The 20,414-nt window shown below is 63.0% G+C and overlaps 10 protein-coding genes across 11 annotated transcripts; 5 read left to right on the forward strand and 5 right to left on the reverse strand.

Annotated features, from left to right (window-relative positions):
* Positions 1-53: 53 nt before the first annotated feature.
* coq7 (5-demethoxyubiquinone hydroxylase, mitochondrial) lies at positions 54-878 on the forward strand (the record flags this gene model as incomplete). Its single annotated transcript, XM_062772073.1, has 2 exons — positions 54-380; positions 432-878. 2 exons carry the CDS (start codon positions 54-56, stop codon positions 858-860), a joined length of 756 nt encoding a protein of 251 aa, XP_062628057.1. The 3' UTR covers positions 861-878.
* Positions 879-1,148: 270 nt separating this feature from the next.
* On the reverse strand, positions 1,149-2,144 carry HELO_2322 (Putative glutathione-dependent formaldehyde-activating enzyme). The gene is made up of 5 exons (XM_062772074.1): positions 1,974-2,144; positions 1,881-1,917; positions 1,814-1,837; positions 1,655-1,761; positions 1,149-1,619 (listed from the first exon to the last, which is right to left on the reverse strand). The coding sequence occupies exons 1-5, from the start codon at positions 1,991-1,993 to the stop codon at positions 1,280-1,282; spliced, it is 528 nt and encodes a 175-aa protein (XP_062628058.1). The 5' UTR covers positions 1,994-2,144; the 3' UTR covers positions 1,149-1,279.
* A 378-nt stretch (positions 2,145-2,522) lies between these two features.
* On the reverse strand, positions 2,523-3,771 carry LOC62_04G005530 (uncharacterized protein). The gene is made up of 4 exons (XM_062772075.1): positions 3,467-3,771; positions 3,275-3,404; positions 2,981-3,153; positions 2,523-2,922 (listed from the first exon to the last, which is right to left on the reverse strand). Exons 1-4 carry the CDS (start codon positions 3,677-3,679, stop codon positions 2,818-2,820), a joined length of 621 nt encoding a protein of 206 aa, XP_062628059.1. The 5' UTR covers positions 3,680-3,771; the 3' UTR covers positions 2,523-2,817.
* Positions 3,772-5,814: 2,043 nt separating this feature from the next.
* Positions 5,815-6,511, reverse strand: LOC62_04G005531 (uncharacterized protein). Its single transcript, XM_062772076.1, has 2 exons — positions 6,236-6,511; positions 5,815-6,126 (listed from the first exon to the last, which is right to left on the reverse strand). Exons 1-2 carry the CDS (start codon positions 6,478-6,480, stop codon positions 5,844-5,846), a joined length of 528 nt encoding a protein of 175 aa, XP_062628060.1. The 5' UTR covers positions 6,481-6,511; the 3' UTR covers positions 5,815-5,843.
* A 178-nt stretch (positions 6,512-6,689) lies between these two features.
* Positions 6,690-7,965, reverse strand: COPS7A (COP9 signalosome complex subunit 7a). Its single transcript, XM_062772077.1, has 7 exons — positions 7,850-7,965; positions 7,748-7,798; positions 7,619-7,700; positions 7,483-7,568; positions 7,229-7,431; positions 6,942-7,184; positions 6,690-6,890 (listed from the first exon to the last, which is right to left on the reverse strand). The coding sequence occupies exons 1-7, from the start codon at positions 7,946-7,948 to the stop codon at positions 6,830-6,832; spliced, it is 825 nt and encodes a 274-aa protein (XP_062628061.1). The 5' UTR covers positions 7,949-7,965; the 3' UTR covers positions 6,690-6,829.
* Positions 7,966-8,181: 216 nt separating this feature from the next.
* On the forward strand, positions 8,182-10,870 carry Brd8 (Bromodomain-containing protein 8). Its single transcript, XM_062772078.1, has 6 exons — positions 8,182-8,416; positions 8,483-8,511; positions 8,564-8,654; positions 8,708-10,149; positions 10,242-10,602; positions 10,642-10,870. The coding sequence occupies exons 1-6, from the start codon at positions 8,205-8,207 to the stop codon at positions 10,760-10,762; spliced, it is 2,256 nt and encodes a 751-aa protein (XP_062628062.1). The 5' UTR covers positions 8,182-8,204; the 3' UTR covers positions 10,763-10,870.
* Positions 10,871-11,034: 164 nt separating this feature from the next.
* On the forward strand, positions 11,035-11,358 carry LYRM4 (LYR motif-containing protein 4; the record flags this gene model as incomplete). Its single annotated transcript, XM_062772079.1, has 1 exon — positions 11,035-11,358. The coding sequence occupies one exon, from the start codon at positions 11,035-11,037 to the stop codon at positions 11,356-11,358; it is 324 nt and encodes a 107-aa protein (XP_062628063.1).
* A 1,695-nt stretch (positions 11,359-13,053) lies between these two features.
* On the forward strand, positions 13,054-15,808 carry TKL1_1 (Transketolase 1). 2 transcript variants are annotated; one of them, XM_062772080.1, is made up of 8 exons: positions 13,054-13,159; positions 13,219-13,266; positions 13,371-13,491; positions 13,560-13,666; positions 13,719-13,873; positions 13,933-14,028; positions 14,085-14,145; positions 14,206-15,808. In XM_062772080.1, exons 2-8 carry the CDS (start codon positions 13,223-13,225, stop codon positions 15,728-15,730), a joined length of 2,109 nt encoding a protein of 702 aa, XP_062628064.1. In that variant the 5' UTR covers positions 13,054-13,159; positions 13,219-13,222; the 3' UTR covers positions 15,731-15,808. The 2 variants fall into 2 exon arrangements, with proteins under 2 accessions (XP_062628064.1, XP_062628065.1); XM_062772081.1 differs by having other exon boundaries at positions 13,371-13,407.
* On the reverse strand, positions 15,785-17,283 carry RRT8 (Outer spore wall protein RRT8; the record flags this gene model as incomplete). The annotated part of the gene is made up of 6 exons (XM_062772082.1): positions 15,785-16,100; positions 16,151-16,209; positions 16,253-16,620; positions 16,686-16,927; positions 16,971-16,992; positions 17,029-17,283. 6 exons carry the CDS (start codon positions 17,281-17,283, stop codon positions 15,976-15,978), a joined length of 1,071 nt encoding a protein of 356 aa, XP_062628066.1. The 3' UTR covers positions 15,785-15,975.
* Positions 17,284-17,799: 516 nt separating this feature from the next.
* Mccc1 (Methylcrotonoyl-CoA carboxylase subunit alpha, mitochondrial) lies at positions 17,800-20,367 on the forward strand. Its single transcript, XM_062772083.1, has 5 exons — positions 17,800-18,187; positions 18,242-18,344; positions 18,383-18,430; positions 18,471-18,999; positions 19,048-20,367. Exons 1-5 carry the CDS (start codon positions 17,943-17,945, stop codon positions 20,316-20,318), a joined length of 2,196 nt encoding a protein of 731 aa, XP_062628067.1. The 5' UTR covers positions 17,800-17,942; the 3' UTR covers positions 20,319-20,367.
* Positions 20,368-20,414: the final 47 nt, after the last annotated feature.

Here is a 20,414-nt window from a genome sequence, read left to right on the forward strand (position 1 = left end):
CGACCGCGTAATTTCGCGCCGAACCGCAAACTCACACATCACTTCAACCCACAATGCGTCCACCACTCCAGCCAACACGAGCGCTATCCCGCGCGCTCTCATCGCACGCGTACAATCCGCCTGCTCCCCAGCGGCGCGGTCCACCAGGCCCACCCGGCGGCGGCCCACCCAACGCCGCCGCGGGCCCATCCACCCCCGCCCCTGCCCCGCCGAACCCGGCCACAACAACCTCGCCGTCCCTCCCGCCCGAGCAGCGCCGGCTGCTCGAGGAGATCGTGCGCGTCGACCATGCGGGCGAGCTGGGCGCCAACTGGATCTACCGGGGCCAGAAGTGGGCGAGCCAGCTGCGCGGGGACCGGGAAACTGCGTCGCAGGTTGAGGTGGGTGGGCCTGCTTCCTGCCTTTGAGCCTGCTAACCTCCCCACCCCCAGGCAATGTGGGACAACGAGCGGCACCACCTCAACACGCTGACGCGCGTCGCGGCACAGCACCGCGTGCGCCCGACGGCGCTCTACCCCGCATGGCAGGTGCTCGCGTGGGGGCTCGGCGCGGGCACGGCGCTGCTGGGCAAGGAGGCGGCCATGGCGTGCACCGAGGCGGTGGAGACGGTCATCGGCGAGCACTACGACGACCAGCTGCGCGCGCTCAAGCCTGTGCTGGCTGAGAACGCGGCCAAGGCGCAGCCGGACGCGAGCCTCCCGCTCCTCGCGGAGATTCTCGAGGAGTTCCGGGACGACGAGCTCGCGCATCTCGACACCGCGGTCGAGGAGGGCGCGCTCCGCGCCCCGGCGCACTCGTTGCTCTCGGCTGTCGTGGGCGCCGCTTGTCATATTGGTATTGCTGTTGCCAAGAAGGTGTGATGTAGGTTTTGTGTGCGGCGGTGCGGTGCGGTGGCAGGCGCGGGGGATACTGACTTCTCGTTTGCTGACGGGCGATGGATGTGCCTCCTCTGCACGGCTGTGATACTGACGTCGCTTGCACAACGTGCAGACTGATTCCCGCAAGACCATCGCCTGAGAAGGAACGGTGCCGAAGCCGACGCACCGGGGTCGGTGGCCCTTGACAGACGTCCACACACCATTAAAGCTTCACATCGCCGAGCTGCTAACGGTTGACGATGGAGTCGTCCCAATGCACCACGCCGGACGCGATATTCCATTTGTGCATCACACACGCCTTCAACCCTGGCGCAGGCCACTACTCCATCAACAGTGCTCCTCCGTTCTTGTCTCCAAACCGACATCAACCCTGGAGCTCATCAACCCTGCCCCCGCCCCCGCTAATCAATCCAGCAGCCATTCTCCTTGTGCCACGCCTCGATGCCCTCGCCGGGCGGGTAGAGCTCGTACCTCTCCCATTTCTCCCACATCTTGTCGGCGCCCGGGATGGGCACGTACTCGGGGCAGTACTTGCGCATGAGCGCGATGCCGGGCACGCCCTTGGGCGGGGCGGGGAGGTCTGGGCTGTCGATGGTCGAGGCGAAGGGGTAGATCCACTGCGGCCACTCCTCATGCCAGTTCCACATCATGGTCGAGCAGTTGCTGCAGAACGAGCGCTTCGAGTTGCCCTGGACCTTTGGCTCGTCGTTCTCGTCAAACTCGACAGGCGCGTAATAGTCCCTGCGTGTGAGTTGTGTTACGACGCGACGACCCACTTGAGCAGCTCCTTGCCACGGATGATGTTGAGCGTCGCGTTGTTGCCCATGATGTTGGACACGCCCATGTATCCGCCGACCTTGCGGCAGATGGAGCACTGGCAGATCTGGCGACGTGGGTTAGGCGGTGCTGGGTGACACGCTGAATGACAAGCCTACCTGGTACGGCACTGGCGTGTTGGACTGGACGAAGTCAGCGTGGCAGCGGCAGAGGAAGGTGGCCCACCTCGACAGTGTACTTGATCTTGCGGCAATGGCACGAGCTGGCGAGGGGTCAGCTCGAGCTAGAGCTCGACGGCGCTCGCCTCGTCCCACTTACCCGTGGAGGAGGAGCGGCATGGTGAGAGGTGTCTGTGTCTGGGTAGGTGTCTCGCTTCGAGCAGCGCAGAGCAGCGCTTAAGTATGCTGTTGGGAGGCGGACCGCGTGCCGACAGCCTGGGTGGTTGAGTGTGTTGCCAAGGAGGAACGAGTGGAGGTGGTCGTTTGGCAGAGTGGGGGACGATGGAACACCTCGGCCGCCTTATCGCCTCTGCGTTTCGGGAAACCGTGTGTGTGCGACGTCACTGTGCATGGTGTCCACGTGGAAATGCTCCCGCTACTAACGGTGTGCTTGTGTGAAATGTCGACTCGATCGTGACTACCGTTTTTGCCTCCGTTCCCTTTCCCGTCATGGTTAGTCGGATTCCCGGTCGTCATCACAACGAATGGCCCCTCCCCTCCGGCGTCCGGCGTCCGACGGCCTGCACGGCTGCTGTGCAGACTCCCCCCATCCAACCACAGAACGACGACAAGTTGCGCAAGCGTCGTCCCCGACGGCAACCAACTCTACAAGCACGCTCCACGGCCATCGTTGCACCGCCGCCACCACTATGTACATTTCCATGCATGGGTCTACTACTGCTGCTTACGATGCCGGCTGCTGTCATTGATTTTTAATAAAATTACAGGAAATTCGGGCCATAATACCAAAAAAAAAAAAGATCGAGGCAGATAGATTGTGTATTGCCATCTAGTCAGGGCCGGGAGTAACAGGCAGGTTCGTGCGCGTGAATGACAACGAGCCTTGTGTCATGCCGTGGCCACCGCCGACGGAGACGACGACGTGGGCACGGCACAGCACACCGGCCCACGACAGCCGCCCAGCCGTGCGTGCACCGCACCGCTTATTGCCCGGCCTTGAGCGCGCGAATGTGCTCGTTGACGAGGCCGCGCTCCTCGAGCTGCTCGAGGGTGAGGTACTTTGCGCCGTTGATCTTGCCGAGGCAGTTCTGTGGCCAAACGTCAGTGGAGCTGCTCGTGGGGGTAGCAAGCCTTGCCGCAACGCACCTTGGCACCACACGAGCAAGTAAAGCCCTGTGCCATGTCCCACTCGGTGCTGGGGTAGAAGAAGGTAAGGTCGCCGCCCTTCTTGACTCCGGCGGGGCCAACGCGGGCTTCCCAGCGCTCGGGCTGGCGCGCCGGGAGCGACACTTCGACGGTTGGTGCGCACGAGTGGTTCACTGGGGGGATTGGTCAGCCTGTGCGCAGAAAAGGACAGGATAGGACAGAACAGGGGTGTCGGGGGACGGGGCTCCGGGGCCCGGAGTGGGGCAGGGAGGAGCAGTGCGCGAGCGCACTCACTGAACAAGAGGTCCGAGTTGAGCTCGAGGTGGTCGCGGGGGCCGGCACCGTACTGCACTGACGAGTAGGCCTTGACTGGCGCAGCCGACTTGTTGTCGAGGAGTGCGAGGGTCTCGCCGGGGGCGTAGTCCTGTGGGAGGAGGAATGTCAGCGACGCAGCCACAGGAATGTCTGGCGTCAACAGCCACTCACACGGTCGGCGACCAGCTTGCTCGAGTAGCTCTCGCCGGCACCGGCCGACTGGTCAAAGACGACATGGAAGCGGCCGGGGTGGGTGGCCTTGTACGTCTCGTTGTTGTAGGGCTTGTCGTAGGCGACGGGCGCGTCGGCGGCCAGGACGACAGCCTTGACGGGTGCCGCGGTGGCGACGGGGGCGGGGGCGACGTGGTTGACGGTGACGGTCATGGTGAGTGCTGTGAGATGGAGGTTGGGGTAGGGGCGGTGCTGCTTGTTCGGCAGTGGGGCTGGCGTGAGGAGACGAACAGGCAAGAGAGGGGGGTGCCAAAGTGGCTGCTTAAGTATCAATATCAGATTGGGGCTAAAACGGCGCTCCTATGTACGGGGGGGGCTCTCATCTGCTCCGAGACAAGCGTCCACCCACCAACCCACAGAGCGACGCCTCCTGGTCGCCGCAGTGACATTGGGTTGGTGTCGTCAGTGGTGGAATCTCCGACTCTGGGTTCCGGGTAAGGGCCAGTGGCTGTTTGCCGGGGCTGGGGAGCTGGCTGCAAGACCCACGGGGGAATCGGAGAGGAAGAGATTCCATGGGCGACGCACAGTTTCAGGGTGCAAATGCATCATCACTGAGGCAGGCTGGATGGCTGGGCGGGCTAGTATCAGTGATTAGACAACAGAGCAGTGCCCCCCCATGGCCCACTGCTTCCAAGGCACAGTCACTCTGGCACCGACCAATAATCAATCACCCGGCGAGATAGAAGCACAGGCAAGAGGGGGATATCCCCACGGTCCTCTTCTAGTCCCACCCCTCGGGGCCCGCCCGCCCGATCATTCCTGCTTGGCGTGCGCGCATTGTTGCGCAGAGAGTGCTCGATGCAGGTGGCAACTATCGCTATACGCTGGCAGGCAGCGCGCCGCGGGCGGCCGAGCAAAGAAAAGTTGCGGGGCAGACCCCGCCGCCCCCGCCACCGCTGCCGTTGGTGCACCTGAGCCACCCGACGCCAGGTGCGCCGTGCAACTCTTGGCGTGGCGCACCGCAGCTATTGTTGAACACACCGTGAGCGTGAGATTATGTCGTCTGTTGCGAGCCAGAAGCATCGTCACCATCATCGCATGGCGCAGGAAGCAGACGAGCGAGAAGCACGTCGAGATCTGGCGAGATAAGCTGAGAAGAAGGAGCGTTTGTGGCATTTGCCGCAGCCGTCGCGTTGCCCCAGCCGTCGGGCACCGCGGCCGGCCAGCCCAGCATGCCGAGCGAATCAGGCTTCAGGCAGCAGGCAGCAGCGCAGACTCCACTCCAAAGCGTCTTGCACACATGCTTGATTGGCTTGCGGCCAGTGCGACGGCGAGAGTCCAGGCCAGCTGTGGGTGGGGAGCGGTGGGGCGCCGTGGGCTGGAGCACGGGCGGCGGCACACGCCTTTCTTTGCTCGGTCGGCTCTGGCCCGCTCGCGCGCGGGGAAATACCAAGCCCGCGAACGCAAGCTGCGCGCGGAGGCCGAGGCGGCGTGGCGTGGTGCACGCGCTCCGAGCTAGGCACAGTAGCAGCGCCGTTAGGCCGACGGCGAGGCAGCCAGCGAGTCAGCGCCGCCGAGCGGACGAGTGGGTGCGCCGTCAGTGGGGTGAGAGTGGGGCGTGGCGGGCGTCTACGGTCGCGAACAAGCCTGTGGCGATGGCGACGAGATCGATCCCATCCGCGGCGCGTGACCACCGAGCATGCACCACACAATACATGCTGCGAGCGAGCGAGCGAATCTGCGCCTCCACCTCTGTCCAACTCCAGCCCATCCCACCCATCCCCCCCTCGCCTACATCTCGGCAACTCGTGTGGGGTCTGGGGCCGAGGGAGCGCGAGCGACGCATAGCGAGCGGTGAGTCGCGAGCGTCTCTACCCCGCTTGTGGACCCAGCCCGCGTGTATTCCCGATTGCGTTGGGTGCGGGGCGGGCAGGCAGGCGACTGAGGCTGCCTGTGCGCGAGTGAGCGTACATGCCCCCGCTGCACGGTGTCGCTCTTGCCGTGTCCGAGTGCCACGTGCCCCCCCCTCCGCTGGGTGCCCTCCGCCTCGGCATTTCGCCGCTCGCGCTGCCAATGACAGCAGAGTTGATGTCGTCGCTCTGCATTCCCGAGCGTGGCGCCAGGTAAGCGTTCGTCAATGCCAAGCCAGGCAGGCGCACGAAGCGCAAGCGGTCGTCTCTGCCGAGGTCTGAGTTGTGTGTCTGGGGAGCGCTCAGTGTCACGTTCGCTCGTTGTGTCTGCGCTGTGTCTGCAGTGACACTCGCGTCGTCGCCACCCGCCACACCAGCGTCAGTCCAGTCGCCAGTCACCAGCCGTCACCACCCACCACCCCACCGCCCCACCCAACGCACACACGACACTGTCCATCATCTATGGCTCATGGCTCGTTGCCCCGGCCCGTCCGTTTCCGCTTCCCCTTGCCACTCTTTCCTGCGGCGCGCTTCGCCTTGCCCTCCTTGAACTTTTGCTTGGCTGCCTCGAGGGCCTCCTCCTTCTTGAGCCGCAGCTCGTACGCGCGCTGCTCGGGCGTCTTGGGCATGTCGGCCTCGCGCACGCCCATGCCGCCGGGCGTCGCGCCGCGGATCCGTATTCTCCCGTCCTTGAGGTGCTCGGTGATGATCGGCGACGCAGCGGGGCGGTACTTGAACTCGTCCGAGTAGCTGTGCGTAGCATGCTGCGTCAGCCGTATGGGTAGGGCGCCGGTTGGGGGGGCGGTGCAACACAACACCCACCAGCCCGCTTGACGGCCACCAGAGAGACATCACCTACCGCGTTGCGTAGATGACGTCGGGCTTCTTCTTCTCGCCGCCCATGCCGCCGAGCTTGATGGCCAGCCACGACATGACGATGATGGCAACGATCAACGCGGCGCGCTTCCACCACGCCGGCTCGGGCGCGTTGAACTGCGCGATCGTGGCCTCGGACAGTGGGTTCTCGAGCGAGAGCTCGTTCTCGCGACGCTCGTCGGCTGGGTCGTCTTGTGGGCTCGTCGGCAGACGCTGATACGTGGCCATGTTGAATCGGGGTCGTCGAGGTGGTTGACGGTCGACGTGTCGTGTGGTGAAGGATCGACGGAAAATGACTTCAGCGGCGGGGCGTGTGCGACGCGGCAAGTGGTTGTAGGGTCTCACGTGACTCTGACTCCGTCTGCACTGCCTGTCACCACTGTATCATGCTTCCCTCCCTCCTCTTGCTGCCAGCTCATGCATGGCGACTATCATGTACAACGTCTCTACTCTGAATGCTATTTACATGTGGACGTGTCCCTTCCCAATCCCCATCTGCTGACGCCGGCACGTCGTCTATCGTCATGATGCAGTTGCCACGCCACTATCCACTGTGGCGATCGCGTCGCCTTGCCGTCTAGTCCCTCACGCGCTTCTTGGCACGAGGATCAGGAAGGTGGTCACCACGCCCAGGCAGGCTGAGAGAACATGAGCTCTGACCAGGGGATAGATCAGACGCGCACACCTACATGCGTTCCCCCGATGCCAGATGGCCGTCGAAGTCCTCGTCGTCCCAGTCGGCGCTATACTTGGGGCCACCAGACTTGCTCTTCTCGGAACGACGAGCCGCCTGCTCATCGCGTGCATGCTTGAATGACTGATCCAGCTGCTTCTGGTACGTGGCGTTGTGCTCAGCCTCGACCAAATTCTGGGAACGGATGCGCGCAATCTGCTCGTCAAGCGCGCCGAGGATGGTCTGGGCGTTGGTTGACCTAGCTCGTGTCAGGAGAGGCACAAGGTTGTGACGACAACATACCAGTTGTTCAAACTTGACTGGATCTTGACGAGGTCGTCGCGGGCAAGGTCGCGGCTGGACACCCAGTCGACATGGAGGACCTCCTCGTGGTGGTGCATCTTGCCACGGAGGAGCCCAGCGTAGATGGAGTCGATGATAACGTTCTCCAGCTCGCGAGTGGAGCCAACTTGCAGTACTTCGGTGAGCTGCGCGTAGGGAAGGCTCTATGGGTGTGGTCAGAAAGGGTCCAAGGTCGGCGAGCTGACGCGACTCACGCGGTGCTGCAGTGCCAGGGAGAGAAGCGTGAGCTGCTTCAGCTTGGTCTGGTGGGCGGCGGTGAGAGGTGGGTAAGAGTCAGGTGCTGTGAGTGTCAGCACGGCAACGCGTTCATCAATGCCGAGGAAGACACACATTGCCTGTAGTCGCTGAGGGTGCGGTACGCAAACAGGTCGAGCAGGCGGTAGTGCTTGTCGTATGATGGGTCGTTCTGGAGCTGCAAAGTGTGTTAGGTACCGCATACCACAGGGCTACTCCACCTACAGCCTTGATATTTGGCTGCTCGAGCAGCTCAGAGAAGACGTAGACGCCATTCTGAAGGGAAGGTTGTCAGCTTGGCGTCATGACGAGTATCGGCGAGCTCACCGCCGCTGTCGCGTCCAGAACCACTTTGGCTGCTGCTGCACCCTTTGTAGAGCGAGCTAGGAGGAGGAATGGCTCCAATGATGCGTTCCGCTCCGACATGTTGCGCAGGTTGAAGGAGAAAGACAAGGAGCGACAGATGGTCGCCATGACGAGTGACCTGACTGAGGTCAACTGGTGGACAACAGCGTCATTGTGTCCTTACGTAAGAACCCATTTTACTTCCGTGCTCACTGTTTGCAGCCGCAGGAGCAACCCGCCCGCCCACCACGCAACATGCAACTCGAGCCTAGAAGGTCCACTGGGGGGTCAACATCGTGTCTTGATCGCACACACTACCACTCTACAACAGATCACCATGGTCCAGCTGGCGGCGGTGGACCACCTGTCGGTGCAGGAGAAACTCCTCCTCTCCCAGGCGGTGTACAAAGTCGGTGCCGCCAACTGGCCAGCCGTCAGCAAACTCTTGTTGGCGCACCCTTGCATCGTCGGTCGGCCAACCGACTACTTTACGCCCGAGGCCTGTGAATCGTCCTACGTGGCGCTCATGGGAAGCATCGAGATCAATGTGTATGTACCCCGGCATGGGGGGGCCTTTGTGTGCAGTGTGATGATTTCGCGGCTGACGACGGCCAGCCCCGCTCCTGAAGGCGCCAAACCTCAAGGTTGGTTGTTGTGGACGGATTTGCCCCGCAGGTCACTAACCCCATGTCACAGCCAGAGTCCACCTCCAGCTCGCGCGCACCTTCTACTTTGCGAGGATGGAAGAGCTCAAGCATCAAATTGCAAACTACGAGCAGCGTTTCACGTGCGTTGGAGCGGGGGAAGGCGTCGGGCTGACACTTGCTGACACTTGCGTAGCGAGTTGATGAGAGAGATCACGGCCATTAAGGCTGGAGAGTTGGACGACAAGATTCATCTCGAGATCCGCCAGGCCCTCGCAAAGCGGTACGGCAAGTCGGTGGTCGACTCTTGGGCGCCGCTGCCGTCAGCCGTCAAGGCTGCCGTCGAAGCCGGTCCCGAATCAGCCCAGCCTCCTGTTGAGCCCAAGGAGGAGACCAAGGAAGTCGACACAGCCCCAGCCACAACAGTTCCAGAGATCCACATCCAGCCTGCCGAGGACGAGGACGCGGCGGACGCTGGCAAGGATGAGGACGCGGCTCAGCCGGACGAGCCAGAGAAGGCAGCCGACCCGGAGGCTGCTGAAGACGGCAACGAGGAAGCCGAAGCCGAGTCAACACCCACGGAGGAGCCGACTGTCGACGAGCCATCCAAGGCCGAAGACGAGGAGGAATCCTTAGAGGCCGACAAGAAGCCGGAGACCGAGGAGGAAGTGGAGGCAGAAAAGGAGGAGGAGAAAGAGGAAGCCGAAGAGGAGGCCGACGAGGAGGAGGCCGAGGAGGAAGCCGAGCAAGACGACGCTGCGGACAAGGCCATTGAGGCCGAGGAAGCTGCGGAGGTCGCCGACGAAACTGAGGACGCTCCCACCAAGGAGTCTGACGCCGAAGTCGAGGCGATGGACGTTGACGAGAAGGCTGAGGAGGAAGAGGAGGAGGAGGAGGAGGAGGAGGAGGAGGAGGAGGCGGATGAGGAGGAAGCAGAAGAGGAGGCCGAGGAGGAGGATGACGACAAGGAGGCTGCTGCCGAAGCGTCTGAACCTACGACTCCCAAGCCCACGACACCTTCGTCCCCCGAGCTGTCGCCAGCATCCGAACTCTCGCCGCTTCCCGGAGAGGATGTGCCCACCGACGCCGCACCGTCTTCGCCAACACCCGTCACTGCGTCGACCCGGGGTCGCAAGCGCAAAGCGGGCAGCCAACCTGGCAGTGTGCCTGTGAGCAAGCGATCGAACAGGCGTGGCGCTTCGCCTGCCGCTAGCAATGCTGGATCCGACGATGACGAGGATGCCGAGGTCAAGGAGGAGGCGGATGTCGAAGTCCAGCAGCGCGGCCGCCGAGCTTCGCGCCGCAGCCTTGCCAAGAAAGAGGACTCGCCTCCACCTAAGCGCGGGCAATCCGCATCTTCAGCTGCCTCTGGGACACCAACCGGGGCGGACAGTGGACCTCGTCGCCGCGGGCGACCACGGGTTATCCGCGACGATGTCGTCACCAAGGCCGCGCGGGGCGCGAGCGAAGCCGCGTCGGTCAAGGACGAGCAAGAGGACCGGGATGAAGACAAGGAGGAAGAGGACACCGAAGAGCCTGAAGAGGAGAAGCGGAGCCTGCGAACCTCTGGCCGTCGAAAGCCTGCGCCTGAAGTCGCAACGCCGACCGAAAAACGAGGCAAACGAGGTGCGGCCCGGAGTAAGTTTTTCGTTTCCTTCTGATTTACTTGACCGTGCCGTGTTTGTGGATAAGAGAGAACATAACCAATGACCATTCCCGCTGACAGGTAGCCCCCCTGCCAGCCGCACCCGAGTCAGCCGGAGATGAAGGTGACGAGGCAGACGCGAGTCCTGCACCGGCGGGGGCTGGGCCATCGACGACTGCGACGGCGTCGACGCGGGGCCGAGCACCACGACACTCGTCTCCACGCGAGCAACGCAACACGCAAAAGTTGATACTGTCGCTCCTCGACACCATTTCGCAGCACAAGTTTGGGCCAGTGTTTTCGAATCCGGTGAAGAAGAGCGAGGCGGCCGACTACTACGACATTATCAAGCGCCCCATGGACCTCAAGACTATCCGTGCGCGCATCAAGGACGGGACCATCTCTACGATCGATGAGTTTGAGCGAGACATTCGTCTGATGTTTGCGTGGGTGTCTCACTCAAGTAACTAGATCTGACACCACAGCAACGCCACCGTGTTCAATGCGCGTGGATCCCAAGTCTACAACATGGCGCGTGAGATGCTCGCTGCGAGCGAGGGTCACATTGCGCACTACAAGAGCATGCAGCATCACCTGAGCCGCTAGCTGGGCTTTGGGCCGGGGGGTGAGAGGGTTGTAGTAGTCGTCAAAGGCGCCAAGCAGTGTATCATTATCAAAGCAGCAGCAGCATGCATCATTGCGAGCATTGACAAAGGAGCTCGAGCGGGATCAAATCGGGCTGCCTGTCAGCCAGTGCCGAACCGACCAGCCGGCGTCGGCGTCGGGTTGGGTGGGGCGGCAAGTGAGGTCACAGAGTCGAGTGCAACCACCAACCACCAACACCTCAACGCACACAGCGACAGCACACCAACACGACAATGCCCACGCTGGCCCAAGTGCAGTCCCTGTATGCGGCGACGCGCGCCGGCGCGTCCCGCTTCGCGTCGTACAACTTCCACGCGTACTTCCTCCGGCGGACAGACGAGAGCTTCGCGCCCGCGCTCGCGACACTAGGCGACACGACGACGATCCCGGCGTCTGTTGGCGCGCGCAAGCTGTCCGAGGCTGACCTGGCCAAGTGGTACGACGCCGCCAAGGCGGCAGCGCCGGTCGTCGAGCGCGCCGGCGAGATCAACGCGCTGTACGCTACGGGCGACAAGCTGGTCGTTGAGAACACCGACTCGAGGCATGGCAAGGCATAGCGCGGGCCTGGGCGCGGAGCGGGGGGCTATGGAGACGACGGACGGCAGTGTGACGATGCATTGGTAGCAGTCTGTGTATCGAGCGGGGACGGCGTGATGGTTGCGCGCAGGGGAGGCGCGACTTGGGAGGCGGCACAGATCCGACCGACGCAGTGCGGCAGTGCGCGCCGAGTCCTGTACTGCGGCTGCCTGCTACCCCTCGTCATTGCCACAGCAGGCCTGCCGACGCGCACTCTCCGGACGAGAGGCAGACCCGCCTCGGACTTGCCTATGGCCGGCCGATGGTGGTCGAACCAACACCGAACGTAAGGCGAGCGCGACACCCTTTGTGGCCCTCAGATCCGCCGATCGCACGGCGCGGCGTCATGTCCGCTCGCTCCGCTCTGCGTGCGCGTCGGCCCAGCGCGCCGCGCAGCATCCTGGCGTGCTCGCTCGCCGCTGCCCCGACGTCCGCAGTCCACAGTCTCGAGGCTGCGCCGAAGAGTGCTCCTCGGCTAGGCCTGTTCCGACGGACATGCCACGTGGCTTGTGCCAAGCTGCCGATGACTGATAGAGCTCACGACCTTACGGTGGCCTTACGGCGTACAGTGGGGTTCTCGGCATCCGTCGCGACGTTGAGACTGCTGACTATGTCTTGAGAGTGCCGAGCGAAGCCTGCTGCCTGTTGCTGCTGCTAGCCGCCGTCCTGCCGAGGGCAGATGCGCCGATCACGATCTGCACGGGCGGTTGCTACAAAGTAAGGTTGTGTCGTTCTGCGGCGCTAGTTCGCAGCCGAGCAGAGCAAGCAAGCAGGCAACGGGCAGACGTCGCTCCTTGGCAGCCGGCGCGTCCAGGCTCGCGGCTCTGCAATGAGTGTGAGGAGCTGCCCCGCTCGGTGTCGAGCAGCAGTAAGCAGTCAGTCAGTCGTGTTTGTGCTGACTGTCGTCAGTAGTGGACGAGCGGGGCGAGCGGGCGGTAGGCCACGGGCCGAGGGTCCGGCGCGAAGGTGGTAGATGGCTCGTCGGCGCGGACGGGGGCGTAGCCGCCCATTCGATCGATCAGCGTGCCGCGATGCCGCCTTTGGCAAGGGGTTGGTTCAGATCTAACACTGCACTGGGCGGAGGGCCTATGCCCAGTGTGCACATGCATGCAGGTGGCTGCGCCCCTTCCTCTATGTACTGCGATGCTGCTGTTTAATACCAGGAAGCAGACAGCGACGCGCAGGTCGTTGTCGTCGGAACGGCCGGTCCGGATTTGAGTGAGCGGCAGTGAGCGGACAGAGCGGACTGGACTAGTCCGCGCCACGGCTTTTTTCACTCAGGGCGGGGCGGGGCTTTGGCTGCTGGCTGGGGCTACCTGCAGAGCGACCCGGTTCAGCAGTGACGATAGAGCAGAACATGACGACAGGCAGTAGGGCAGAAGCAAAGCAGGAACCAGGACGATGATGCGGCAATGGCAGCCCATTGGCAAGTAGCATGACATGCAGCTCGCAGGTCGCGCAGGTCGCGCAGGTCGCGCCCCCCCCCTTCCTTTGCCCCGCCTGGCAGTGTCCGCTCCCCCCCATCACCTCACCGTTCCCACTGCACCACCCCCACCAACCACGCACGTCCCCTGTCCCCCTCCCTCCACCCTCCACCACTCCCAGCGCCCCCCTTCCCCCCCAACCACCGACTGGACACCCCCCTCCCCTCTCTGCCCTGCCCTACAGCCGCCTGCCGCACCACCACCACCACCACCCCCTCTTCCACGGCCTTCCTTAAAACAATTATAACCATCTCCTCCCTCTTCATCTCCTCTCATCTCTCATCCTAAAAACATCTAGGTAAGTAGTCGAGACAGTCATGACACTCGCCCTAGCTACACTGCTCACACCGCCCTCAGAAACATGTCTATCCAGGGCTTCACTGAGGTTGACCAGCTCGCTGTCAAGTAGGTCCGCTCGACGTCGCTGAGCAAGGCAGCAAGCGCTGTCAAGCTGCTACTGCCTTGCTCAGCACACTGGCTGCCCCCACGCCGTGCTGACCCACCGCCAGCACCATCCGTACCCTTGCGGCCGATGTTGTCGCCAAGGTGAGTTTGACCGCGCACACAATTCCAACTTTCGCTGACCACGTTTCTAGTCCAACTCGGGTCACCCCGGTGCTCCCATGGCAAGTATCAGAATCAGCCACAACCGCAGCGCAACAGCGCAGCATTCTCCAGACCACTAACACTGTCTCCAGGGCATGGCCCCCGTCGCTCACGTTCTCTGGAGCCGTTTCCTCAACAACAACCCCAAGAACTCGCACTGGTACAACCGTGACCGCTTCGTTCTCTCGAACGGCCACGCGTGAGTACTTTGGGCCGTGTTGACGCCGATCTCATACTGATGCGCGGCTCAGTTGTGCTCTCCAGTACATCCTCCTCCACCTTGCCGGCTACAAGGTCTCGCTCGACGACCTGAAGAACTTCCGTCAGGTCGACTCGATCACCCCCGGCCACCCCGAGGTTGGCATCACTGACGGTATCGAGGTCACCACCGGCCCCCTCGGCCAGGGTACGTAACTGCTATGCCTGTAGATACCGCTTTGCCTGTTCCTGACACTCTCGTTTCAGGTATCTCCAACGCCGTCGGTCTCGCTATCGCCCAGGCCCACGTCGGCGCCGTCTTCAACAAGGACGGCTTCCCCCTTGTCAACAACAAGACCTACGGTGAGTTGGGCCGTCGGGCCACATCCCCGTCCTGAGCACGTTCTAACCCGTCATAGTCTTCCTCGGTGACGGCTGTCTCCAGGAGGGTGTTGCCTCGGAGGCCGCCTCGCTTGCTGGGTAAGTCACTAGCTTGAGCAATGACGTCGCCGATTTTTTCACCGCTGACCCTCAATTTAGTCACCTCCAGCTCGGCAACCTCATTGCCATCTGGGACGACAACCACATCACCATTGACGGTGACACCGCCGTCTCGTTCACCGAGGACGTCGAGGCCCGCTTCCGCTCGTACGGCTGGGAGGTCCTCCACGTCACTGCCGGTGACAACGACCTCAACGCCATTGCTGGCGCCATTGCCGAGGCTCGCGACAACAACGCCAAGCCCACTCTGATCGCCCTCAAGACCACCATTGGTTACGGCTCGACCAAGGCCGGCACCCACGACGTCCACGGCGCCCCCCTCAAGGCTGACGACATCAAGCAGCTCAAGACCAAGTTCGGCTTCAACCCCGAGGAGTCGTTCGTTGTTCCTCCCCAGGTTGCCGACCTCTGGGCCAAGAAGGCCCAGGCCGGTGAGAAGGCCAACGCCGAGTGGGACGCTCTCCTCAAGAAGTACGAGGCTCAGTACCCCCAGGACGGTGCCGAGTTCACTCGCCGTGTTGAGGGCCGTCTCCCCGACGGCTGGGAGAAGCACCTCCCCGTCTTCACCCCCGACCAGCCCGCCGTTGCCTCGCGCAAGCTCTCGGAGAACATCATCAACGCCCTTGCCCCCCACATCCCCGAGCTTGTTGGTGGCTCGGCCGACCTTACCGGCTCGAACCTCACCCGCTGGAAGGGCGCCGAGGACTTCCAGCCTCCCTCGACCGGCCTTGGCTCGTACGCCGGCCGCTACTTCCGCTTCGGTGTCCGTGAGCACGGTATGACCGCCATCTGCAACGGTCTTGCCGCTTACGGTGGTCTCATCCCCTTCGGTGCCACCTTCCTCAACTTCGTCTCGTACGCCGCCGGTGCCGTCCGTCTCTCGGCTCTCTCGCACCTCCGCGTCCTCAACGTCGCCACCCACGACTCGATTGGTCTTGGTGAGGACGGCCCCACCCACCAGCCCATCGAGACTGCTGCCTGGCTCCGTGCTACCCCCAACCTCGAGTTCTGGCGCCCTGCCGACGGCAACGAGACCTCGGCCGCCTACCTTGTCGCCATCAAGTCGGTCCACACCCCCTCGGTTCTCGCTCTTTCGCGCCAGAACCTCCCCCAGCTCGAGGGCTCGTCCATTGAGAAGGCCTCGAAGGGTGGTTACGTCCTCCAGGAGGAGCAGAACGCCGACGTTACCCTCGTCTCGACCGGTTCGGAGGTTTCGATTGCCGTTGACGCCGCCAAGGTCCTCCGCGCCAAGGGCCTCAAGGTCCGCATCACCTCGATCCCCTGCTTCATCACCTTCGACCAGCAGCCCCACGACTACAAGGTCGCCACCCTCCCCTCGGGTGCCCCCATTGTCTCGATCGAGGCTTACTCGACCTTCGGTTGGGCCAAGTACTCGCACGAGCACATTGGTATCGACACCTTCGGTGCCTCGGGCCCCTACCTCCAGGTCTACAAGAAGTTCGGCCTCGACGGCGAGCAGATTGCCGCCAAGGTCGAGAAGGTCGTCGACTTCTACAAGAAGCGTGGCGTCCAGGTCTTCTCGCCCCTCGACACTGCTCTTTAAGCGAAGGAAAATATAGTTTGGCGGCTAACGCGCCGTGTAGATCGAGATGATACATAGCAATGTATGAGGTTGGATAAACCGGGCGGCTGGGCAAGCTACAACGAAGGACATTGGTGGGCGTGAAGGTGTCTAGGCAGGAGGCTTGAACGGTAGCGGGTCAACAGGGGGCGAAATGAAGTATCTATGTCGTGGTTCTTGGTACAGTAGAGGGCAGTTTGGCCTCACATGACTGATCGGCCTCTACATCAGGTCGAGCCCGCAGAAAGGGCGACCGGGAGCTCGACCGGGTACGTGTGGGAACGCTCCGAGACGGCTTTGGACGACGACTCAATGTCGGCTGCCCACAGGGCCGCACCGACGCTGGTCGTTACTGGGTAGGTGAGCAGACAGTAGCAGGGGCATTCTCTTGTCGCAACATACGCGACAAGAGGACCGAAACGATGGGCACGAGGTTGAAGGCAATAGCGACGGTGCCAAAGCTAGATGTTAGTGGGAACTGCCAACTACTCTAGAACGCCGTACCCAGAGTACGCGCCGCGGCGTTCCTTGATGAACGCGTCGCGCTCCTCCTTGTTGAAGCCCTTGAGCTGGAAGTAGCGCGCGTGGTAACCGGGTCCCGACTTGTAGCCTGTCCCCACCAGGGTTAGGACAGAGTTGATGTAGATGATTGCTTCTTTTGACGCACCGTTGTAGCCCAAGAAAAAGGCCGTGCCGACAACAGGGATAAAATTAAGAGGGAGCGTGATAATGTAGCGCACGACGCTGTCAGTGCTAAACTTTGAGAGGGGACGGGTCAGGATGTTGCCAAGGATGCGAACGTTGCTGCCCTTCTTTGTCGAGACGGAACGGCCCTTCTCCACGAGCGTGGAGTAGCCTCGCTGCACGAGCACCTGTGGGCGTGAGTACAAGTACGAGCACGAGCCGAGCGCCTGCACAGCCGCCGCCCCGCCCTCACAGCATCAAAGAGGTCAGTGTTGAGCTGGCCCAGGAGAAAGTTCTTGCCGAGGAACACGAGGACGATCCAGGCCTCGGCGAGCACGAGGGGCACCGCGGCCGCAAAGGCTAACGGGCCGGAGAAGAGGGCGAGCCACGCCACCTGGGGAAGGTAGAGGAGGAAGAAGGCGGCCGCGACCACGCCGGCGCTGATGAGCAGCGCGCGGACGAGGACGGGCAGCACGGGGATAAGGAGTCTGGGATCTGCGCCGCCGTCAGTCGCCGCGGCGGGGCGAACACGTCATACGCGATAAGATGTACAGGCCGCCCTGGCGCCGTCAGTGATCGTCGCGATTACAACCCACATAGATGGGGTACGCCCACGCGCCGCTCAACACCGCGTCGCGCGCGATATCGGCGTAGCTAGTCACTTGGCGCTTGGCCGAGTCGCTCACGGCCGCGCGGATACGGTGGTCGCGGGCGGTGTTGGTATCGGTGTGGGGCGCCGCGGCGGCGACAGGGGCAGCAGGGTCGGGTATCCTGCTGCTGCTTTCGCTGGTGCTGGCGCTGGCGCTGGCGGCTGTACGCTGCCGGGTCGTGCTTGCCTTGGGGTCGGACATTGGGCGGAGGGGTTGGTGACGGTAGTGGAGGGCTGCTCGGACTGTAGGAGTGAGTGTCGCCGGCGGTGGAATGGTGAGAGACGTGTAGTGGTGTGTGCGATGCGACGCGCGGAAGTCGTCGGCCAGCGCGGAGATGCGAGGGAGTGCAGTACAGTGAGCGCTGACGTCACGGCACGCGGTGGGGGTCGGCTTACCGCCCAAGTTCCGCTCACGGCCCGCTTGGCGAGATGGACGAGGAGAGAGGGAGGAGGAGCACCTCGCGTCGGCGTGCCAGTTTTGCTGTTGTATGCATACACGCGCGTGCATCCCGCTGGCCGCTGGGCCGCTGCCCCTCCGCGCTCTCCGTCTGCCCCGCTGTACCCCGCTGCAACCCGCACTTCTACGCGGCCGTTGCAGTGTGGGTCCCGGATTTTCAGCCAGTCCAGCCAGTCACCTGCCACCCATCAACACGCCTGGGTGGTCATTTCGGCTAACAGCCAAGCTCCGACCGGCACAACCACCAGGCAACCGCAGGCATTCATCTACCCCACCGAGCAACCCTCGAGCAACCACCAACCCCCCCTCTCGCCTGCTTTTATTTTACTTTGTGCTCTCACTACTCTCCGCGACACGACCACTACTGCTTGACACGAACGAGCACCTAGCTCACAACAACAACAATGTACTCGCCAGCTCTCATCCGCGCCATCGCGCGCGCAAGGCCGCGTGCCACTCTCCCCTCGGCCGCCTCGATCGCCCGCACCACCCGCCCCATGTCGACCCGCCCCGTCGTCCTGTCCGCCTCGACGCTCCCCCGCGCACGATCAATGGCGACGGCGGTCCAGTCGGTCACGACGACCAACGTCGCGCTCCCCCCGCTCGGCCCCAACTCGAAGCACTTGAAGAAGGTCCTCATCGCCAACCGGTGAGTAACGAGCGAGCGAGCAGGCGCTGGCGAGTGGAGCTGACAGACTCGCAGTGGTGAGATTGCCTGCCGTGTCATCAAGACGGCCCGCAAGCTCGGTATCCGTACCGTTGCCGTCTACTCTGATGCCGACCGCGGATGTCTCCACGTTGAGATGGTGAGCACGCGGAGCTGTGGAGCGCAGCTGACAGTCAGGCCGACGAGGCGTACCACATTGGCCCTGCCCCTGCCGCCGAGTCTTACGTGAGTTTTGGGCAGCTGGAACACCAATGCTGATGTCTAGCTCGTCGCCGACAAGCTCCTCGCTGTCGCTGCCGCCTCGGGCGCCGACGCCATCCACCCAGGCTACGGTTTCCTGTCCGAATCGCCTGAGTTTGCCGCGCGTGTCCGCAACGCCGGCCTCGAGTTCGTCGGCCCTCCCGCCGAGGCTATCCGCGCCATGGGCTCGAAGCGTGAATCCAAGGAGATCATGCTTGCCGCTGGTGTTCCTTGTGTTCCCGGCTACCACGGTGCCAACCAGGACGAGGAGGTCCTCGTGAAGGCTGCAGGCGATGTCGGCTTCCCTCTCCTCATCAAGCCCACCCACGGTGGTGGTGGTAAGGGTATGCGTGTCGTCCGCAAGATTGAGGACTTTGTCGACGAGCTCCGCTCGGCCAAGCGTGAGGCCATCAAGTCGTTCGGCAACGACGAGGTTCTGTTCGAGCGCTGGCTCGAGCGTCCCCGCCACATTGAGGTTCAGGTCTTCGCCGACTCCAAGGGCAACTGCGTCTCGCTCTGGGAGCGTGACTGCTCGGTCCAGCGTCGTCACCAGAGTGAGTAACCACGGTAGCCACAAGGAATACCAACTCACACCCTTTCAGAGATCATCGAGGAGGCCCCCGCTCCCGGCCTTAGCGCCGAGACCAAGAAGGATCTTGCCGACAAGGCCGTCGCCGCCGCCAAGGCTGTCGACTACGTTGGCGCTGGTACCGTCGAGTTCATCATGGACGCCGACAGCGGCGAGTTCTTCTTCATGGAGATGAACACTCGTCTCCAGGTCGAGCACCCCGTCACCGAGGAGGTCACTGGCATCGACCTCGTTGCTTGGCAGCTGTCCGTTGCCGCCGGCAACGAGCTCCCCATCACCCAGGCCGAGGTCCCCTGCATCGGCCACGCCTTCGAGGCCCGTATCTACGCTGAGCGTCCCGAGGCCAACTTCCTCCCCGACGCCGGCCGCCTCATCCACACTGCTGCTCCCCGCGACGCTCCCCACCGTCTCGACACTGGCTTCCGTGAGGGCGATGACGTCTCGTCCTACTACGACCCCATGATTGCCAAGCTCATCGTTCACGGCCGCGACCGCACCGAGGCTCTTGCGCTCCTCCGCTCGGCTCTTGACCAGTACCAGGTTGTCGGCCCCTCAACCAACGTCGAGTTCCTCCGCTCCGTTGCCGGCCACCCCGACTTTGTCGCCGGCCCTGTCGAGACCAACTTCATCCCTGAGCACCACGACGAGCTCTTCCCCGAGAAGGTCACCGCGCCCGAGGTTCTCGCCCAGGCTGCTCTGTCCATTGCCCACCACGAGCCTGGCTCGGGTGCTTGGGGCTCGCTTCCCGGCCGGAGGTTCAGCGACGAGTCGATCCACACCTACACCTTTGACGAGGGTGTTGTCCAGCTCACCCAGCGCGAGCAGGGTGCGTACGACATCAGCGTCACGACGGGCGACAAGACGACGGACCTTCAGGCGACTGCCAGCCGCACTGGCCCCAACGAGCTCGTTACGCAGTTCGCCAACGGACGTGCGCAGGCGACCGTCATCCCCCACGGCCCCAAGCTCCACCTCTTCACGCCTGAGGGCTCGCACGTTCTCCGCCGCCGTGGTGCCGAGGTTGAGGCCGAGGGTGCCGGTGCGTCGTCTTCGGACGCGCTCACGGCCCCTATGCCCGCGACTGTCATCGATGTCAAGGTCGCTCCTGGAGACACTGTCACCGAGGGCCAGGTCGTTGCCGTCCTGGAAAGTATGAAGATGGAGATCAACATCCGCGCCGGCCACGACGGCAAGGTCGCGCAGGTCAACGTTGCCAAGGGTCAGGCTGTTGAGGAGGGTGCTCTGCTGGTTGCCCTCGAGCCCAAGGAGGAGAAGAAGGAGTAAAACAATGATATTGTAGTTGTAGTTATACCATTTCAGGCATGGATTCGTGGTCATTGCGGATACGATGCGGGCATCGATGCAGTAGTTGTGTACGGC

The sequence above is a fragment of the Vanrija pseudolonga genome, chromosome 4 (genome assembly GCF_020906515.1).
Source record: "Vanrija pseudolonga chromosome 4, complete sequence".
In the NCBI taxonomy this organism is placed as follows: domain Eukaryota; kingdom Fungi; phylum Basidiomycota; class Tremellomycetes; order Trichosporonales; family Trichosporonaceae; genus Vanrija; species Vanrija pseudolonga.

Excerpts from the sequence above, each read along its gene's own strand:
- HELO_2322 (XM_062772074.1), bottom strand. The coding sequence starts at position 1,993 with ATGCCGCTCCTCCTCCACGG. Across the intron at positions 1,918-1,973 it reads ATGCCGCTCCTCCTCCACGG|CTCGTGCCATTGCCGCAAGA; the intron begins GTAAGTGGGACG and ends ACCCCTCGCCAG. Across the intron at positions 1,762-1,813 it reads ACACGCCAGTGCCGTACCAG|ATCTGCCAGTGCTCCATCTG; the intron begins GTAGGCTTGTCA and ends CCACGTCGCCAG.
- LOC62_04G005530 (XM_062772075.1), bottom strand. The coding sequence starts at position 3,679 with ATGACCGTCACCGTCAACCACGTCGCCCCCGCCCCCGTCGCCACCGCG. Across the intron at positions 3,154-3,274 it reads CAACTCGGACCTCTTGTTCA|TGAACCACTCGTGCGCACCA; the intron begins GTGAGTGCGCTC and ends CAATCCCCCCAG. Across the intron at positions 2,923-2,980 it reads CTTGCTCGTGTGGTGCCAAG|AACTGCCTCGGCAAGATCAA; the intron begins GTGCGTTGCGGC and ends GTTTGGCCACAG.
- LOC62_04G005531 (XM_062772076.1), bottom strand. The coding sequence starts at position 6,480 with ATGGCCACGTATCAGCGTCTGCCGACGAGCCCACAAGACGACCCAGCC. Across the intron at positions 6,127-6,235 it reads GACGTCATCTACGCAACGCG|CTACTCGGACGAGTTCAAGT; the intron begins GTAGGTGATGTC and ends TGCTACGCACAG.
- COPS7A (XM_062772077.1), bottom strand. The coding sequence starts at position 7,948 with ATGTCGGAGCGGAACGCATCATTGGAGCCATTCCTCCTCCTAGCTCGC. Across the intron at positions 7,799-7,849 it reads TTCTGGACGCGACAGCGGCG|AATGGCGTCTACGTCTTCTC; the intron begins GTGAGCTCGCCG and ends CCTTCCCTTCAG. Across the intron at positions 7,432-7,482 it reads CCCTGGCACTGCAGCACCGC|AGCCTTCCCTACGCGCAGCT; the intron begins GTGAGTCGCGTC and ends CCACACCCATAG.
- Brd8 (XM_062772078.1), top strand. The coding sequence starts at position 8,205 with ATGGTCCAGCTGGCGGCGGTGGACCACCTGTCGGTGCAGGAGAAACTC. Across the intron at positions 8,417-8,482 it reads GGAAGCATCGAGATCAATGT|CCCCGCTCCTGAAGGCGCCA; the intron begins GTATGTACCCCG and ends GACGACGGCCAG. Across the intron at positions 8,655-8,707 it reads AACTACGAGCAGCGTTTCAC|CGAGTTGATGAGAGAGATCA; the intron begins GTGCGTTGGAGC and ends ACACTTGCGTAG.
- TKL1_1 (XM_062772080.1), top strand. The coding sequence starts at position 13,223 with ATGTCTATCCAGGGCTTCACTGAGGTTGACCAGCTCGCTGTCAA. Across the intron at positions 13,492-13,559 it reads CCCCGGTGCTCCCATGGCAA|GGCATGGCCCCCGTCGCTCA; the intron begins GTATCAGAATCA and ends CACTGTCTCCAG. Across the intron at positions 14,146-14,205 it reads GAGGCCGCCTCGCTTGCTGG|TCACCTCCAGCTCGGCAACC; the intron begins GTAAGTCACTAG and ends CCCTCAATTTAG.
- Mccc1 (XM_062772083.1), top strand. The coding sequence starts at position 17,943 with ATGTACTCGCCAGCTCTCATCCGCGCCATCGCGCGCGCAAGGCCGCGT. Across the intron at positions 18,345-18,382 it reads GATGTCTCCACGTTGAGATG|GCCGACGAGGCGTACCACAT; the intron begins GTGAGCACGCGG and ends GCTGACAGTCAG. Across the intron at positions 19,000-19,047 it reads GGTCCAGCGTCGTCACCAGA|AGATCATCGAGGAGGCCCCC; the intron begins GTGAGTAACCAC and ends ACACCCTTTCAG.